Genomic DNA, 18601 nt, shown 5'->3' on the forward strand with positions numbered 1-18601 from the left:
ATAGGGAGGGGGATGTTTAGTGAGGGGGATAGGATATATAGGGGAAGGGAAGAAATATGGGATGGATGCTGTGGCACCTCACATTTTAGGATTGTGAGTTTCCTACACACTTACATACCAGAAGATTATTTGGTGTCCCTATATTGGCCATAGATCAGTGTTGGGTCTCTCATTTTGGGGTCTTAGATTGGTCTGATAACATCACAAGGGTCCTGCTTGTTCCATCACAATTGGTACATCTCGGCCTTTTGGCTAAGATCAAGTGTAGTATCTGTTCTTATCAGTGTTCAGGGTTGGAAAGGGCACTAGCATTTTAGGAGAGGGATGCTGTGCCTGAGTACCTCTGTTAAGGACGGTCTACCTCTGGTGTAGCTCTGTAAGGGGCCGCCCTATGCAAACCTGCCGGCATGGTGAACCGGAGGAAGAGCTTGGGCCTGCCCTGATAAGGAGCTCCCAGAGGCTTGACTGACCCGCTGGTGAGGATGGAGAAAAGCTTGGTCTTAGGAATATATAGGGGAAGGGAAGAAATATGGGATGGATGCTGTGGCACCTCACATTTTAGGATTGTGAGTTTCCTACACACTTACATACCAGCAGATTATTTGGTGTCCCTATATTGGCCATAGATCAGTGTTGGGTCTCTCATTTTGGGGTCTTAGATTGGTCTGATAACCTCACAAGGGTCCTGCTTGTTCCATCACAATTGGCCATACACCGCATTCATTGCAGGCGACATTTAGGAGTATTTTAAAAACTTTTGTTCCAGTTTTAGTCGGGTCAGGGAGGGGGTCTGAGCTCCTAGTAAGTTTTTAATGCTATCTGCAGCTTTGTTGGGAGAGGTTTAGACCTATCTTGGGATTGAGCCATCCCACCCGGCTCCCTGAGGTTGGCAGCTTGCCCACCGCTCAGCTCAGCTTCCCAAACAACCAGCGTCTGCAGGTTTCACAGGACGGCAGTACCGAATCATTTACCGTCACCCATATTTATACCTGTAACCCCGAGGCAGTGATTAACTGACAGAAGAAGTGATAACTGCACAGTAACCTCCGTGCCAGTCTGAATATAGCCTAGGGCTAGGTTCACACCCGCCTTGGTATTAGGAGATCTCACATGACTCCTGAGGGCTGGCACCGTGCCGGCAGCTTGCTCACTTACACAGCAGGACAGGTTTTTAATGAACCAGCGCCTGCACTTTTTGTTCTGATGACAATGTTTTATCAGACAGGAAGTAATGGAAATTTACTACCTGTTGACACATTTTACCAAAGCTGATCTATCATCACATTTTTAAAATTATGTAAAAGAGTGACGATATCAGAGGAAACCCGCAGCCCAGGAGGTTGTGCATGCTGACTCTGCGTATGCCTGTGATTGGGCATGCATCATCAAAAGACCTTCCTCCAATGTATATATATTTTAAAAAAAAAAGTGCTCAGTCTCATGCATACTTCAGATTGGCACTTTATTACATTTGGAGCAAGACACATCATCCTATCTTACACAGTGTGAGATCGGGGACATGAGGAAGGACAAAGATGGCGGCGGTGGATGGAATGGCAAGCGCAGGAACGGAGGGAAGCCGAGACGGTGAAGGACTTGCTGGGCTGAGTTTGTGGATGGATCGATGGCTTTGCACAAATAAAGGTAAGTTATTTTTTTTTTTTTTCTTGCACTTTAAATCCCCTGTTAAGTTTTTACTTCTGTTTGAAGCTGCTTTATAGAAATGTTTCCCCCACTTCCTATCCAGCTGACAACGTTTAAAGTGGAACCTAAAGAAGAAGTAAACTCAAATGTGCCCAAAACAAAAAAAAAAATACACTTACCAAAAATCCTACAGAGAAGTCGATCGGTCCGGAGGTTTCTTCCATCCGGTCCCACGTGGTCCTGGTATCCGTCATCTTCTCCTCTTCTTCTGGGTTCTTCTTCCTACGTCCCCAGACGCTGGGGGGAGATCGGGTATAGTAGTGTGGGGAAAAACTTGCCGATCTCACTGCGCATGGGTGTGATCGTCTCTTTTTCCCCTTTTGACGAAAGGGCTCCTTCTGCGCATGCCTGAGCACCCAAAGCCTTCAGGGATACCTATATCAGGCATTCCGGGAGACTTTGCATTCTTAACCCTTTGTTAATCACCTGTGTCCGTTCCAGGGGGCCACCATCTTCTTCTATCTTCACTTCTTCAAAGCCTTCTTTGGCCATCTTGATTGACCAGGCCAGAATGATGTAAGTTCTTTGCAGGAGTTCATTCTGAGTATGCGCTGAAGAAGCCGGGAATGCCGGGTATCCTGGCAACCAATGCGCATGCGCAGCTCAGCTTTGTTACCTGAAACCCGGAGCAACTAGGGAGGTAGGAGCTAGTATTACAGAAGAGACATCGCCAGTCTCTTTCTGCAATAATGCAAGGAAAGTGGAACTTGCTGCTTTAGGATACATGGAGGAATACATGTATGGCAGAATGGAAAATGAATACCTAATCCGTAGTATTATTCACCTGATGATTATTCAGCCCATGAAATTACATCCTGATACTTAGTACATATCTGTGGTAGATAAGAAAGTACAAGTTGTGAAGTGTCAGTAGTTTCACATGTAGTTCCCAGTATTTGTAGTGTTATTCTTCATATTAGGTTCAGTGGTTGAAGAAGTACAATTGTATTGAACAGATGGTATAAAGAAACTTGCAAAGGATGAGGATGTGACAGTGGTGAAATTAATTAGTTGTTTACATAATGGACTGCGTAGGTGTCGGAGAAGAAGGAGGGAGGGGGCTTAAAGCAAAGATAAGAAAAACATTTTATAAACAGAAGTTTTATGAGAAGAATTGGTTAGGTGTGAGGAGTTCAGATGAGAGTAAGCAAACAGGGTTTCATTATTACCATAATGAAAAGAGCAATGGTGGGACCGGTGATATCCCATCACACATCAGCATTTATAATGTCTATGGGTTGGTACACATCGGCTGCTCTTTAATTGCAATGTGATACAACAATTAGATCTGCAATAATTATGAAGAGAAATTAGTGTCTAACTGATCGTAAGGCTTCATTCCCACTATAGGAAAGTGTATTTCCATGCCAATATACCGCAATGCACAACTCCTGTGTCGGTGTTCGCTGCAGTGCCGACCCCATTCATTACACTAAATGGGAATATCAGATTTTGCTTGCCATGCAATGTCTAATGGATGTGTTTAGTATTCTCCCAAGGAACTTTTTTAAGCTGAATGGGAAGAAGCTGTAGAAGCCCTTGTATGGTGACCCAACTCTTCAGTAACCACCCAAAAACAGTGGTGAAGTTATTTAAATGTGTCGGGTGGTGTGCCAGGCTTAAAGGGGCTGGGGAGAACACTGCACTTGCATTGTACACTATGTGACCCGCATTGCACTGCAATGTATTCATAGGTTACTTACACACATCAGATGATTCCCGTCTGATAATCGCCTCAGGGCTGCTATCGTATGAGAATCTGGCGTGTATACAGCACTCGCCGTTCATGGATCCGTCCTGGTGGATACATGAATGATCATAATAGAAGTTAAGGCGAGACAGCACTGCGGGGTGTCGCTCCGTCGCCCCTCCCCTCTCCATAGAGCAGAACAGCGCTGTATGTACAGCACTCTTTCAGTCTTTTGTCATTGGAAACAATTGTGAAAGATACATTCCAACGACAATGATTGAAAGTGTGTACGTAGCCTTAGGCAGAAGGCTACGTGGCAGAATCTATAGAACACCAGGCCATGTGTGTGGTATTCTCATCTTGCAAAATAAAAGTCTTGGCATGGATATTCTAGCACAGGGGTGTCAAACTCTGGCCCTTAAGGGCCTTTTTTTTTGGCCCCCCAAAGAATTCTGAAAATGAACTACATCTGGCCTGCTCGCGTTACCACCTCACATCATCATTTTCAATACATGCAATAGATAGACATTATTCCTGTACACCCATCATGTGACACAAAGCCTAGGCAATGATCACATGGTGCCTGACTACCAGGGGCATTGTGTTTGTTTCAATCCATTAGAGACTGCATAGTGTAATATTTAGTGTTAGACAAACTTGTGATGTGAGAGGATGAACAACACGAAGCCTGCATAGATGGATAGAAATTAGTATTTTCAACCCTAAAGTGTGTGTAGAGGGGTTTGTTTTTGTTAGGTATGGATGAAGTAGTAAACATCCTCAATTTTTTCAATAAAGTTCAAGTTTGGCCCTCGACTTGGTCTAAGTTTTTAATTTCGGCCCTCTGTGTATTTGAGTTTGTCACCCCTGCTCTAGGACTTGTGGTCTTGTTCTCACCAATGGACTTTAGGCTGATTAGTTTTATAGGAATATCGCAAACATTTGGAGATCTAGGTCAGTATTCAACCTATACATTTTTTTTAAGCCAGTTGGAATGAAATTATAGGCGGTTGGCAGCCCTTGTGTTATGACCCAAATCTTTAGTAAACATCCAAATACAGCCGGGTGGTTACTGAAAAGTGGCGGGTAGTGCGCCCAGCTAAATGGGGCTGGGGAGAACACTGTAGGTGAATGTTGCAGTTCCCAGTAGCCTCTCTGCTCAAGACTTTTCCCTGTACCTATATCAAAATGTATGGCTCACCTTCTCATCATTTGTCTTTCTTTTTTCCGAAGTGACTACAGTGACGATTGTGGCTGACATAAAGCGATGGTAGAGCACATCATTGCCAGGGACCCACTAGCAGCGGATCTGAAATGTAGCCTCTTCATGTCTGCCTTGAGGAGCTATAAAAGAGACTCTGTGCTGAGGCCATTTCCTCCATTCTATGCCACTGACCAATACAAGGATTTTGATGCTTTGGTATGAACCAACTGCTGATATGAATACATATTAATCAATTGTTTTGACTTTGAAAATAGCCTTCCTAAGATTGTTTAAAGTTGAATTCCAGACATGCATTTATTTTAAATTGCAGCTAGCATAAATACCTAACTTGATTTAGCTTTAGTAATATCCTGCACAACAGCACATTGATTGGGAGAGGTTATGGCAGGAGAGGTGTTCTGTGTGCTGACAGGAGGTGGGAAAGGAAAGATAATCTTCTCAGTCTGTTGCTGCTCCTTCACTGTCCAGACTCGAGAAAGGGAGGATATTCCTTAACTACACAGCAGGGAAAAGTTAGATCCCCGGCCTGACTGTTAGAGACTGTTTAAATCTCAGGTCTCAATGCACAGAAATACAAACCCTTTGCAGGTGGAAGAGATCTATTACCATACCGTATTGCATTCATTGGATGTGTATTATGCCATGAAGTACAGACACCTGCGCTTCATTATGATGCTGACTTTATTATTTGCATTGAATATGTTTCAAGCACTATGGTCCTAATTTATTAAAGCTCCAAGAGTGGAGAAGATACACTATCATGTGAGAACCTGGGTAACCCAACAAACCTAGAATGAATTTATTAAAAAATCATTTGCAAATTCCATCCTGGAATAGATCCATTCAAGGTTTGCTGGATCACCAGGTTCTCCCATGATAGTCTATCTTCTCCAGTCTTGGAGAGTTTTAATGAATCAGGCCCTTTGTGTTTTGTTAGGTATCACACATGATGTGAATAATTCATGAAACTGTAATAGTGCTTTAGGTAAATGTAAAGCCAAAGCATTTTTTCATGCATAGGCATAAAGCCCTAATCAGGTTTTTATTGATGTCTGTATGCCCACTAGAGAGGTTCCCATTTTCAATTTATTCAAGTGAGCATTGTCATTAGGACAAAAAGTGATGGGAAATCCAAAATTTGACAGTTGTTAAAAGAACTTGGACACATGTTCCAATGACAAATGTATTTTTAGTTGTATTTTTGTTTCTGCCCTGTTGCATTTGTGAGAAAGGAAGTGAAGGGAAATCTCCCCAATATGGCTACGTACACACGTGCAATAATTGTCATTGGAATGGATCTTTCGCAATTCTTTCCAAGGACAAAAGACTGAATGATGCATGAACGAGCACTGTACATACAGCACTATTCTGCTCTAAGGAGATGGGAGGGGGAGAACCCTGCGGCGCTCTCTCCCCTTCTCTTCCATTACAATCATTCCTCGTCCATCGTCCGTGGATCATGAATAAATAAAAAAATGTATATAAAAAAATAAATAAAAACAATACACCTATACTAATATACTGTAAAATAAATGTTCATGAAAGACAATGTACTGTCTTTACACATATAAAGTTATTTTGTATTGAATGCAATACAAAAAGATTTGTATTTTCTGCTTCGAACGGAATGTCTGCACGCACCGACGTAACTGGTAACTCTCCGGTGACTCATCGAGTGTAGAGAACACTGGCCGGAGCAGAAAAGAAGATGCAAAGGACGACGAGGGATGCCGGCAGGTCAGGTAAGACTCGATTTACTAATATTTCCCATAGGTTTAGCTAACCTGAGTGTGACTCAGGGTTACTGCTTCCAGCTTCTTTTTTTTACCTCAACACTCGGGGTTACGGCCCAGGAGGTTAATGATGAATAGTCTTTGGTTTCTGAATGTAAAACCTAAAACTTTTAATGTAATTATCTCATGTTCTATACAATATTTTCTATCATGTAATAATGCTGATTTCCTTTTGTTAGATTGCTGAGGCAACCACCTTACCCAGTCTGCAAGATGTCATCCAGAACAGGTGGAAAGAAGATCAGAAACTCCTGGATCTGCTTAACTGGATATTGTCAGAAAAACTTTTCACCATCAAAAGCCTTAAAAAGGGGAAGGTAAGAAGGAATGTTCCTAAAATGCCAGTATTTGCTTAGAGGACAGTTTGAACTGTGCTACCTAATCCATGTTTTGTATTGAAACAAATTTAAATATTGTTACTTTTAAACTTGTCATTTACAGAAAATCTTACAATGATGCATTTGTTGGTGGTGATAAGCATGCTTGCCAATCCTTCAATCTTTGTTACAGTTTTGTACATTGAAGATTAATATGTCTACCATTTTTCTTGGCTCACCACTTGCCTAGCAGCCATTGGGTCTGATTTAATAAAGCTCTCCAAGGCTGGAGAAAATACACTTTTATTAGTAAAGCTTGGTGATCCAGCAAACCTGGTACAGGATTCAAAACATTTCCTAGCAAATAGCAATTGACTTTGAAGAAATCCATTCCAGGTTTGCTGGATCACGCAGCTTCACTGATGAAAATGTATCCTCTCCAGCCCTGGAGAGCTTTAATAAATCAGGCGTATAGTGTTGTAATTCTGCATTCTACAGAGACGGATGACAAGTCAGGATACACAAAGTAGGAGGAATGAAGTGTCCCTCAAGTGAAGTGGAAGGAGAGGCGGCTGTGGGAATGTGTGGCTTTGAAGGAATAGGCGATCGGGGAAAAGTTACTAAAAGTGAGGAGAGAATCAGGATTGACAGAGAAGGAGGCATTCAGAGGGGGAGATAGGGGTGCACCAAAGTGGGGATATATGGAGAAGAGAGAGCAGAGTACAGTAGAACCTTGGTTATCCGGCACCCACAGGGAATGGCCAATTCTGGATAAATGAAGTTTCTGATTAACTGAGGGTAATTCCTTTTTCCTTTTCTCAGCCATTTAGCACTGGACTTGAATGGGGAGACACCTCTAGGGCTGAATGGCTGAGAAAAGGCAAACCCTGATGACACTTGGGCCGTCATCGGGGCTTCCCTTTTCTCAGCCAATCACGGAGCTCTGCGCTGCTCTACTGACAGCTTCGCTCTCCTCATTGCTCTCGCCCTAGCAGAGCTGTGCTATGTGTTCTTGGATGCAGAACACATGCCACAGCTCTGCTAGGTCTGCTGGAGCAATCAGGAAAGTGGAGCTGTCGAGTGCCAGTTATCTGAATTTTCTGGTTATCTAAGTTCGGGATAACCAGGGTTCTACTGTATATTAAAAGTGAGGGATAGAGAAGAGGGACAGGGGGGTTTTACTAGAGAGGCACGCCAGGGCAGGGCTGCAGGAAAGATTAGGAGGCAGGTATGCTACAGAGGAGGAACAGAAAGCTAAAGAATGGACGGGTGCTTGGTGTATTTTGGAAAATTAGTCCTGGCTTTTCATGTCCTATTTACTCCTGAATGCAGCACAAGAATGAAAGCAAATGTTGTGGTTACAGGGAATTTGACATTTGTGTGACTTTAAGTCCTTTAATCAATGTAGCTATACCCACCACCTACCACAACATACTAGTACATTTTAGAAAATCTTTTGCTCCATTATATAAGGCATGTTGATACAGACTTTTTTTGTTGCAGCTTAAAACAAATTGCATTCACTCACAAGGGAATGAAAATAAAGAAAAAAGTCATTGGTACTCATAAAGACAGAAAAATAGCTATGATTTGTGGCAGTTAGATCAGACCTCTGTGTCTGATCGCTTTCTAATATTGCAAGCCTGTGTTTATCCTGTCGTCTTCCTGTTCTGTTTTATGTTCGAAAGCTGAGAGATTATTAGTGTCTGTATAGTAGCTGAAAATATAGCTATGGGGAAAAAGATGGCATAGGGAGGATATACTTCTCTAATCCACCACTTCCTCAACATCTGTCTTTGGATATTTGTAGCCACTAGATAGTGATTTAAGGAACAAATACTTTTTAGGTTGCACGTTTCTTAGAATAAAAAGCTCTTTCTCAGATGGTCCACACAAATAAAAAAAAAAAAAAAAAAAGGGAAAAGGTGGTCAGAACACATACACAAGCTGTTATCAATGACAGCCGGCACATAGGTAACCCAAGCTGCTGTTCTTGTCCTTTAACCAGAATGAAACTTCGATATACAAAACTGGAAATGACAGCACAGCCTTCTGCTTTGTAGTCAGACTTGCTCTGTGCTTATTCCCAGCATTTAAAAAAGTTTTTTTTTTTTTTTTTAATATAGTAAGTCATAACCTCTATGTATGTCTAGCAGGGGGGATCATGTCTTTTTTAACCATATTGGCAATATACCCCAGCCTTAAATTAAGGCTGCCCTTCCCTTGCTGTTTTAGTTTGAGGAGGTCCAAGCCTTGCCAGGTTTTCCCACACTTGCTCTGCCCACTCCTGACTTCCTGTTTGAAATAGAATACTGCGAGAAGCTGATCGCCAAGTTCCAGGAGACGCGCAGCGAAAGAGACGTCATTTATGCCTTGCATGGCAGCCGGCTGGAGAATTTCCACTCCATACTCCACAATGGCTTGCACTGTCACCTAAACAAGGTAATGCATGATAATTGTGACTGGTCACTCAATGTTAATGTGTGTGTGTGTGTGTGTGTGTGTATTAGTAAGCTGGAATTCCAGTGTTTTTACACTTGTCAGTAATGTGTATTCTATGCTTTTATTTCACTTCTGCTCTTACCCTATTTTGATATTACAATCCCTATTTTTACGTCCATTTAGTGTGCATTGAATTTTAAATATACTTGTTCCTAAAAAAGTTATGTTAAAGCTAAATTTGAAGGTAAAATTACAAAATAACCCTTGCAGTGTCAGCAACCAGTAAGGTTTTTGTTACTTTAACATTGTGATTGTGATGATTGGTGATGGATTGTTGATTTAAATAAAAGTGAGGTTTTCCTTCTGGTTTTGTGCACTCCAATAAAACTATGTGCTTTAAGTTTCAGATTTTTTAGTATACAACTGCAGCATCTAATCACATAATTCTGTGCTAACCTTTCTTCTCATGCTGCATTGCATTTAAAGAAAAAGATTCAGTGGCCTTGCAAAGGAGCGAAGCTTTCAGCTGTATACAGCTAGTGTTAGACATAAACCTATTGAGATAACATGACTATATAGATTTAGGTAGAATGGTAGCTAAAGTTATAAAATGCAAGTGGAATTCCAGTGAATAAAAATTTATGAGGCAAAAGAAATAAAACCGTAAATAGACCGAGGCCCTGCATATCAATAAATTAAAATCCTAAACGCTTATGTTTACCTGGTTTGCTGTGTTAGCCCAAACATAAAAAGATGTTAAGAATAGTTTAAGCCTAAGAATTCTTTATTCCTTGCAGACTTCCCTGTTTGGGGAAGGGACCTACCTGACCAGTGACCTGAGCCTGGCTCTTCTCTATAGCCCCCATGGACATGGGTGGTCTCAAAGTTTACTGGGCCCTGTGCTGAGCTGTGTTGCGGTGTGTGAGATGATCGATCATCCTGATGTCAAGTGTCAGATCAAGAAAAAAGGTGAGAGCTTATTTATCAGTTCAGCTCCGTACCATCTACTGTGCAATCATTTTTACTATAGAGGCAGATGGCTGGACCCTATTGAATTCCTTTATGGTTCTGTTTGCTAATTACATCTGCATTTTACTATATCTTACTCCATTTTTACTCAATATATTTTGCAGGGTTTTTGGTAACTTACAGAAGTTGTTTGCAAGCAATATATTTCAAGTGATCAAAATGTGACGATTAAAGTAGTCAGTGGGTAACTGAGGCTACACTATTATGTTGTATCCAAGATGAATGTTTTAGCAAATAAGCTGTGTGGTCAGGAAATGCTGACATGGAGTGTTCATAGGTCATATATCATAGGTATATTTCTTCTTAAACGCAGATTCAACAGAAATTGACCGAAAAAGAGCTAGAGCACGGAACAGCGAGGGTGGAGACGTACCACAGAAATACTTTGTAGTAACCAACAATGAGCTTCTGCGTGTCAAATATCTTCTGGTTTATTCTCAGGAGCAGCCAAAAATGAGGTGAGTAGTACAGTTACCCCGGCTACATTTATATATATCACATCACCGCACCCTGCCTTAGTACTCCTCTCAGGTTCCCTCATCCCTGATGGCTCTTATACAAATATTGAAATGCTTTGATGGGTTTAAGTCAGTCTTGAGAAGTGGATGTTCCCAGGCCACCTACATTTGCATGTGGACTGCCTTAGGTAGTACCTACATGCCAATCCTCCATCATGAAAAGGGCTGAAATTCATTGAATGGAGGAGGTGGACCAAGAGCAGTCAGGCTGAGGAGCTAGGGGAGTTAGATTTAGTTTCTGGATTGTCCTCCAGCTAGGAAATGAGGCTGACTCTATCTGATTTACTGCAGATTCTAATGTGCCTTGTCAGACAGTGTGCAGTGAAATCAAAGTAGCAATTTCAGTATACAAGAGAGGAGCCTGTAAATATGTTCATGACTCAAAGTAAAGCTGGATTCCAGCTTTTAATGTATTTGTAATGCAACTAGTGTAAGTACTTCAGTCCTCTGCTTTTCAGACACAGACAGGAGGCAGGAACTTTGCAGAGCTGCATTCTTAACTGCAGTAGAATAAAAGTCAGGTCCCCAACCTATCTGTAATGTCTGACAGGGCTAAAGATCTATAAACGTAAGAAAAAAAGCAACTCCTGTATATGTATGATATCTAAAATAATTCAGTGATTTGCCTAATGTTCAACTTTATTCATTCTTGTCTAATATTTTCACCATTTTTATATTTTTGTCACACAGATCCAGAAAGCCATCTTGGTTTGCAAACCACCGTTTTGCTATCTTGATGTCACTGTACCTGTTTGTCCTGATTCTTATTGGTTTGGGCAATTCCAAGACTTTTTCACACCAGTGGAACAGACTTTTGAGCTGGAGAACTTAAGTGTCTATTTATCCTTTGAACTTCACCACAAGCCTTAAAATTGTATGTGTGCCACAGCACTTGCTTGTGGAATGCATCGAGGCATTCCAGCTAATGCGGAGACTGGATTCTTTTATAGTGACCTCATACACGGCATCTCTGATTTGTGGAGTTCCATCAGCCTGCGGTTCTTTTACATAATTACTGCAAATTAATATAATCTTACAGGAATATAGAACTTCAAAGAATGCAATGTTGCTGACTGGAGATCTACATCTTGATCAAAGAAGAAGAAACAGATCCATACCAATGCTATGGCCTTTGGTGATCGAGATTAGTTCACACCAGAGGACTGTGTCACTATATCTGTTGTGAAAAGAGCTATTCCATTGACTTCAATTGCAAGGATATAGAAGACAGGGCTTTTTTCCAACATAGCTTAATGCAAAACTATGATTCGTAAGTGACCAATTTAAACAACTCATTCCGGTTTGCCTGCACTGGAGAGTTTAACTCCTGAGTAAATTGCCTGATTTGTGTCAAAGTGGCAAGTTTATCCTTCAGTGATACTTACATTCCCTTCACTAACTTACCATCCGGTTTGCCTGCCAGAGCCCTGGGTCTAATCCTGTCCTTGTCAGAATATCCGCAGGGTTGCTGACCTTCTTACATTCCTAACATGACAGTACTCTGATATGGCAGTTCTCTGCCCAAGTACTGCATCCTGGGAGAAAAGAAGGAAAGGTTAGATACTATTGCCAGGAATGTGGGGGTTTAGAGGGCTCTGACATATCAAAGAAGTGGCTGAACACCTAGCAATATCAGGGTAAAGTGTTAAAGCAGAATTAGAGCGGCACTTTTATGAATACATGATCAGGAAGGTCATTATTGCAGAAAGGCACAAGTGATGCTCCTTCTGTAATAATCCAACCTACCTGCCTAATCACTTCAGGTATATATAAAAAAATCTGAGCTGCACAGCTTGGCTTTGTTTGCCTGCACATCCAGCAAACCCGAATTCCCCTGCATGGGCGGGGAATTAATGGACCTCCATGCACCTGCTCGGGAGTTATGTCATCCCGGTAAATCAAGATGGCCAAAGATCAACTCCAGAATGAGGAGAAAAGAAGATGCCAGCGCCTGGTGAGGAAACAAGGATAGGTGGGGTTAGTTCTGCTTTAAGAGGATTTGTCAAAGACAAAGTGATGGTTTCTTTTAGTTTAGCAATGCACTGTGCAAAGATTTCGTTTGATTTGGCGTTTGGCTCCTGAAAAACAAAAATCATTCAAAAAAAAAAAAAAAATATTTAAAGTGACAAGTGAAAGATACTTCAAATACTTAAAGTTGATTGTAAGGAAAGATTTAACTTAAATGCAATTATGACTGGAATTGCAGTTATTATTGTCAATCAATAATAACAATGAGAGAAAATCACATAGTACATGTTAGCATAAGAACAGAGTATAGTTACCTATAGCGACCATTCAGGAATCTTTTAATATATTCACTGCACTAAGTCCAATGAGAGCTAAAAATAAATTGGTTGCTGTTCATAATGTAAAAGAACTTACAGCCTCAGAACAGCCCAAAAATAAAATTTACCAAATATAAATGTTTTGAATGTTTGGATTTTCTTGTTATTTCAAGTATATTAAGAGGCAAATGTGTCAGTAAACACCATTTTCCTCTAGGAACTTCATGTCGGGTCATTTTGAAATGCAAAGTGCACTCACAATATTCCTTTCAATTCTTAACAGATGTGTCAACATGTTTGTGTTTTTGTGTACCCTCCAGAGATGTATTCTGTTCTGTTTTTAAATTGAGGAGCTATGAAAAATGTTCTGGTTGAACTTTTGACAAGACATATCCTTTAAAACTGCAAGAATGCAAACACTTTTAAAAAGATGCCTTAAGTGCTCCTATCTTGGAGTTAATATATTCAATCTGTGCCCTGGGAAGCAATAGCAAGCTCTATTGTACATCTGTAGCTAAGGAGCACCTATTCCAAGGGCGCATCAATAAGAAAATGCTGAATAGGAAGCTGATTCTTTTATCCATCCCACCATCTTGCTAGTTAGTCTCACTGGACGATCAGGAGGTGTGAGAGGTGGAAATGGGGGACAGGGCTAAGTACTGGCTTCTAGTTGAGGTATTATGTCCTGAATTTCACGACTCCAGGAAGGCGATAGAAGAAAGATGACACTAGGAGGGCTATTGATAAAGCAGTGAATCTAACATTCGCCATATAATTTTGTGCTCAGTGGTTAGCACTCTGGCCTTTGCAGAGCTGCGTCCAGGTTCGAATCTCGACCAGGACACTCCCTGCATGGAGTTTGCAGGTTCTCCCTGTGTTTGCGTGGCTTTCCTCCCACATTCCAAAAACAGGTTAACTGGCTTCCCTTTAAAATTGCCCCTAGACTGTATTAAAGACATATGACTGAAGTTGGGAAATTAGTATGTGAGCCCTTTGAGGGACAGCTAGTGGCATGTCTATGGACTTTGTACAGTGCTGCGTAATATGTTGGCGCTATATAAATACTGTGTGATAATATTAACATTCCCTGGTGGAGAAACCTCCAAGTCTGTGTGTTTCAATGTCAGTAATTTATTTTCCACCAGGGAATTTTGGAATGGAAATAGACCCCTAGGTGTAGATGCTTGCTGTTGCTATCCATTGGTAGGTTACAAAAGCAATAAAATGTACATAAAATGCATCAATACAATGGCTGGTTTTGTATATGCATATATATAAGCGAATCAGATTTGTACACTAGAGACTATTGTTCTTCTGGCTTCCATTGGTTCACTTCCAAAAGCTTTATTTAATATGAATTATTTCCTGCTATAAGTACTCACGCTAAATTTGAGTTGTCAAGTCGTCTTTGGTGTATGGACCTGAATTTTATGTCATGACATGGAAGTCTGGAAGAGCTGACAAAATATCAGCAAATCTGAAGTTCATTAACATTGTTTACTGTACATTGTCTTGATAAATGAAGGCCTTTATTATATACGCTTTTGTATGAAAAAAATAAATGTTATTGCTCAGTATCAACAGATGGGCAGAGATGAACAAATATTTCAGCAGCAATGTAACTTTATTTTTATACATTCTGTGGACAGGTAAAAATAAACAATAGTAACTTTCCTACATGTTGTGTTTTCTATTTTTAAGTTGTTTCATCTTAAGGAAAGTTATATCTGTCATTGACCTTCCTATGTCCTCCTCCAGTGGCGCAGAATACAAACTCTGGTCAGTTTGGCTGAATATCACTTTTCTCTTTGGCATGAGAAGGTAAATCGTTCTACCTGCATTCTGATTTGACATTCCCGTAAGCTCCCATCTGTGTTTCTGTACACCCGACTTGTTATTTGTCCTCTGCACAGATCAGACAAAATAAAGTCAAGGCCAATTTTCACACTTTATTGTAATTTGTGTTAATCATGTCTGGCTTTTGACTGTGCCAAGCACAAAGCCTATTTACATTAGGAAAGATGAGACAGGATATACTCCATTACCAGTGTCTAGGGGAAGAAAATTTTCCTGGTGCAGCACTGAATTAGAAATAAGAGATCGCCCAGGCATTTACTGGAGGCAGAATGCCTAGTTTAGATTGGAAGTATGCTTGTAGTTAGTGGGTGAAACAAGCATTAAACTTGACCAAGATATTGCTAAATTGGATGAATAGAACTGCCATTATATTAGGTATATATATTTTTTTATTTGTTGGGTTTAATGTTTTTGCAGTGTTCTAATATACAGAGCTCCTGTATTTGCCCCCGCTTTACCCTGCTTACAGTGGACTTGTTTCATTCATTGTCATACCACTGTGGATACTCAAGCGCTAGTCTCTTTATTAAAATCATCAATAACTCCAGTTTGGAGCCTTTACATTTCGATACTGTCATCATGTGGTGCAGAATGTCATCTTTCTTCTACAATCTCTTCTCATTTATGGTACAAAAAGCGGTGGGCGGGGGGGGGCAGAGTGCATACTTATTACCCCTTTCCTGATAACCCAGGCTGCATGCTTAGATAAGGGTCTCCTTAAATTTAAAGGAGACTATAGGACCCTTTTTCTGTTTTTTTTTTTTTTTTTTCCTTTTTAAGATCCACAACATTGAGTTTACCTTAATATACTACTTAATCTTTTGTTGAAGCGGCTTTTGATTAAATTCCAGCATTCAGTCTTCTTGGGTAGGAGTATCAGCATGGCACATCTTTGCCCGCTTATTCTTGTAAAAAGAATCTGTCAGTTTCTGAGGGCATTTTTTTGTGCACTGTACTCTTCGGGTCACACCACAGATTTTCTATTGGATTTAGGTCTGGGCTCTAACTGGGCCATTCCAAAGCAAAGGTAAAATTCTTCTTCATCTTCAGCTTTCTAGCAGACGTCTGAATGTTTTGTGCCAAAAGTGACTGGTATTTGTAACAGTGCATATATCCTTCCACCTTGACTAGCTCCGGTTCCAGCTGATGATGGGCAACCCCAAATCATGATGCTGCCACCACCATGCTTCACTATATGGATGATGTTTTTTAGGTGATGCCTAAAAGTTTTTTTTTTTTTTTTTGCACCAAAGGTACATTTTGGAGTTATGGCCAAAAAGTTCACTCTTGGTCCTATCAGACTATACCACATTTTCACTCATGCGTTTAGCAAATTTTAGATGTTTTTCTTTGTAAGAAAAGGCTTTTGTTTTGCAACTCTACCCCACAGTCTAGAAGTAAACGCACTGCAACTTGTCATCCAGAACATAGTCTTAATGTTTCCTTCAAGAAGGATTTGTGTATTTTCAATGTTGCATGAAAAGATCCTTTTTATTCAACCACACTTTAAATGTTATGCACCATTGCCAGTCACATAAAAACAAATTCTCTCCAACTCTCCGACTCATACAATGTAAGTATCCTAACCCAAGAATTCCAAGGCATTTAGATTGACTCAGAAGAGTTTTTACCCAAAGAGTACCTATACTAAGAGATTTTGTGACCTTTCATTTCTGACCTGGTTCTAAAAATTACAGCTTGCCTGGTCGGTGTTGACGGACGTCTGATACTCCGGGCCTGATTTAATAAAGCTCTCCAAGGCTGGAGAGGATACATTTTCATCAGTGAAGCTGAGTGATCCAGCAAACCTGAAATTGATTTCCTAAAAGTTATTTGCTCTTTGTTAGCAAATGTTTTCAATCCTGGACAATTCCAGATTTGCTGGATCACGCAGCTTCACTGATGAAAGTTATCCAGCCGTGGAGAGCTTTAATAAATCAATCCCCTGCCTTAAATAACTTCTGAATGGGTTTGACCATTTTTAGGATTTGAATTTTCCCCTTTTGATCTGCATTAAAACTGTCAGTAAAAATAATTACTATTATTAATAAATATTATTTTTATATCCTTGGTAATCCTAGTGAATGGTAGTTATATCTTATCTGTGCCACTAGATGTCTGTATGCAACTTGAAAGTACTCTGTGCAGGATGATGGCTTTCCTTTTGTCATTGAATACCCCTGTTGGTTCTATTTTCTTTTTTTGTTCATGCACTATTATATATGTATTTACATGTGACAGTAACAGTTTTTCCCAAATGTTTTACACATATAAAAATAATTTTAAATTGATATATTCAAAAGTCAATCTGAGGAATAAATTCACCCTATAGTGCAATATTGGTTATTGGTAACAGTAAAAGCACTATAATTTATTCTCTGAACATGTAATGGAATTGACTTAGAAGTCAAGTCAAAATTATCTATGCATCAGTATTGACAAACCTCAACAACTTTCAGCATTTACAGCCAAACTTTCAGATTTTCTGGAGATCCAAAGAAAATGTGAACAATAACAACATACACAAACCTGAAATAATCGTACCAATATTTGTTCTAACCAAATGTTACATTAGAAAAGCTTTTGCTGTCTTTTTTAAAAGTTTATGCCGTATATATATATATATATATATATATATATATATATATATATATATATATATATAGGGTTTATATCCTATTTGATCAAAAAGCTGTTCAAACAACCTGGAGATTTTTCACATCCATGTAATAATTGTAAGAAATATTTGACTTTATTCATTTAAAGCGTTCCTAAACTCAACATTTTTTACGTTACATAAAAGGGTAGACAACCCTTATATGTAAAGAAAAAATGTTATTTTTTTTTTTTTTAAGTGCAACACCCTTTTCTTTAAAAAAAAAAGGGTGCAGCGCCTCCTTTTTTAGTTGAGGCGATCAAGACTGAACGGGAGTGCAGAGCCTCCCGGGATACCTATGTCACGCATCCCGGAGGCTCTGGGTGCTCCTTCTACACATGCCCTAATCTTGAACATGTGCAGAAGGGGCATTTTTTCTATTAGGGGATAGAGATGCCATGAGAACGGCTCTCTTTTTTTTCCTATTGGTATGTCACCCTATCCTGCGCAGTGCAAGGAAGAAAAAGGAAGTGAAGAATGAAAATGGCAGCGCCCACCGCTTCCTCAGCGCCAGGATGAAGAGGAATTCCAGGAAGATGTGAGACCAGATTGGGGGAAGCACCAGCTCCATTGACGGACCTGCAGGATTAAAAGTAAGTGTAATTTTTTTGTTTTTGCTTTACTTCTGCTTTAAGTAGAACTATATTCAAGTATAGGCTGTTGTATCTCTTAGGCTGGCTACACACCTTCAATAATTGTCGTTCCCTTACGATCCTTTCCAACGACAATAGACTAAATGATTCATGAACATGTGCTGTACAAACGGTGCCATTCTGCTCTGTGGAGGGGGGAGAAAGACGGAGCGGCACCACACTGCTCTCCCTCCCTTTTACTTTAATTATGAGCATTCGTTGTTCGTGGATCCACTAGGATGGATCCATGAATGAGCGCTGTACACACGCCAGATTCTCGTCCAATATCAGCCCTGAGGAGATTATCGGACAAGAATTATCTCACGTGTATGTAGCCTTAGACCCCCATGCAAAGTCCTACAAATACCTGTTGATTTTGCCAGTGAAGATCACCTAGGCAGCTTTTCTGAGATGGGATGGCAACAATACTGCACTGCTCCCAAATTTAGAGCG

At 40.3% G+C, this 18601-nt stretch overlaps 1 protein-coding gene and 1 pseudogene across 3 annotated transcripts in view; both read left to right on the forward strand.

Moving 5' to 3' along the window:
* The window catches only part of PARP16 (poly(ADP-ribose) polymerase family member 16), a 15419-nt gene extending 737 nt beyond the window's left edge, over nucleotides 1-14682 (forward strand). The window contains exons 1-7 of one of the 3 annotated variants that reach the window (XM_072402625.1): nucleotides 608-1644; nucleotides 4628-4814; nucleotides 6592-6729; nucleotides 8965-9171; nucleotides 9969-10140; nucleotides 10514-10658; nucleotides 11409-14682. In XM_072402625.1, coding sequence (XP_072258726.1) covers nucleotides 4662-4814; nucleotides 6592-6729; nucleotides 8965-9171; nucleotides 9969-10140; nucleotides 10514-10658; nucleotides 11409-11550 — 957 coding nt within the window. In that variant the 5' untranslated portion in view covers nucleotides 608-1644; nucleotides 4628-4661 and the 3' untranslated portion in view covers nucleotides 11551-14682. Of the gene's footprint in view, nucleotides 1-607; nucleotides 4815-6591; nucleotides 6730-8964; nucleotides 9172-9968; nucleotides 10141-10513; nucleotides 10659-11408 lie in introns of those variants that run through there. The other 2 variants (XM_072402624.1, XM_072402623.1) reach the window with 2 other exon arrangements.
* LOC140325050 (U2 spliceosomal RNA) lies at nucleotides 236-403 on the forward strand (annotated as a pseudogene).
* Nucleotides 14683-18601: the final 3919 nt, after the last annotated feature.

The sequence above is a fragment of the Pyxicephalus adspersus genome, chromosome 2 (genome assembly GCF_032062135.1).
Source record: "Pyxicephalus adspersus chromosome 2, UCB_Pads_2.0, whole genome shotgun sequence".
Taxonomy (NCBI): Eukaryota; Metazoa; Chordata; class Amphibia; order Anura; family Pyxicephalidae; genus Pyxicephalus; species Pyxicephalus adspersus.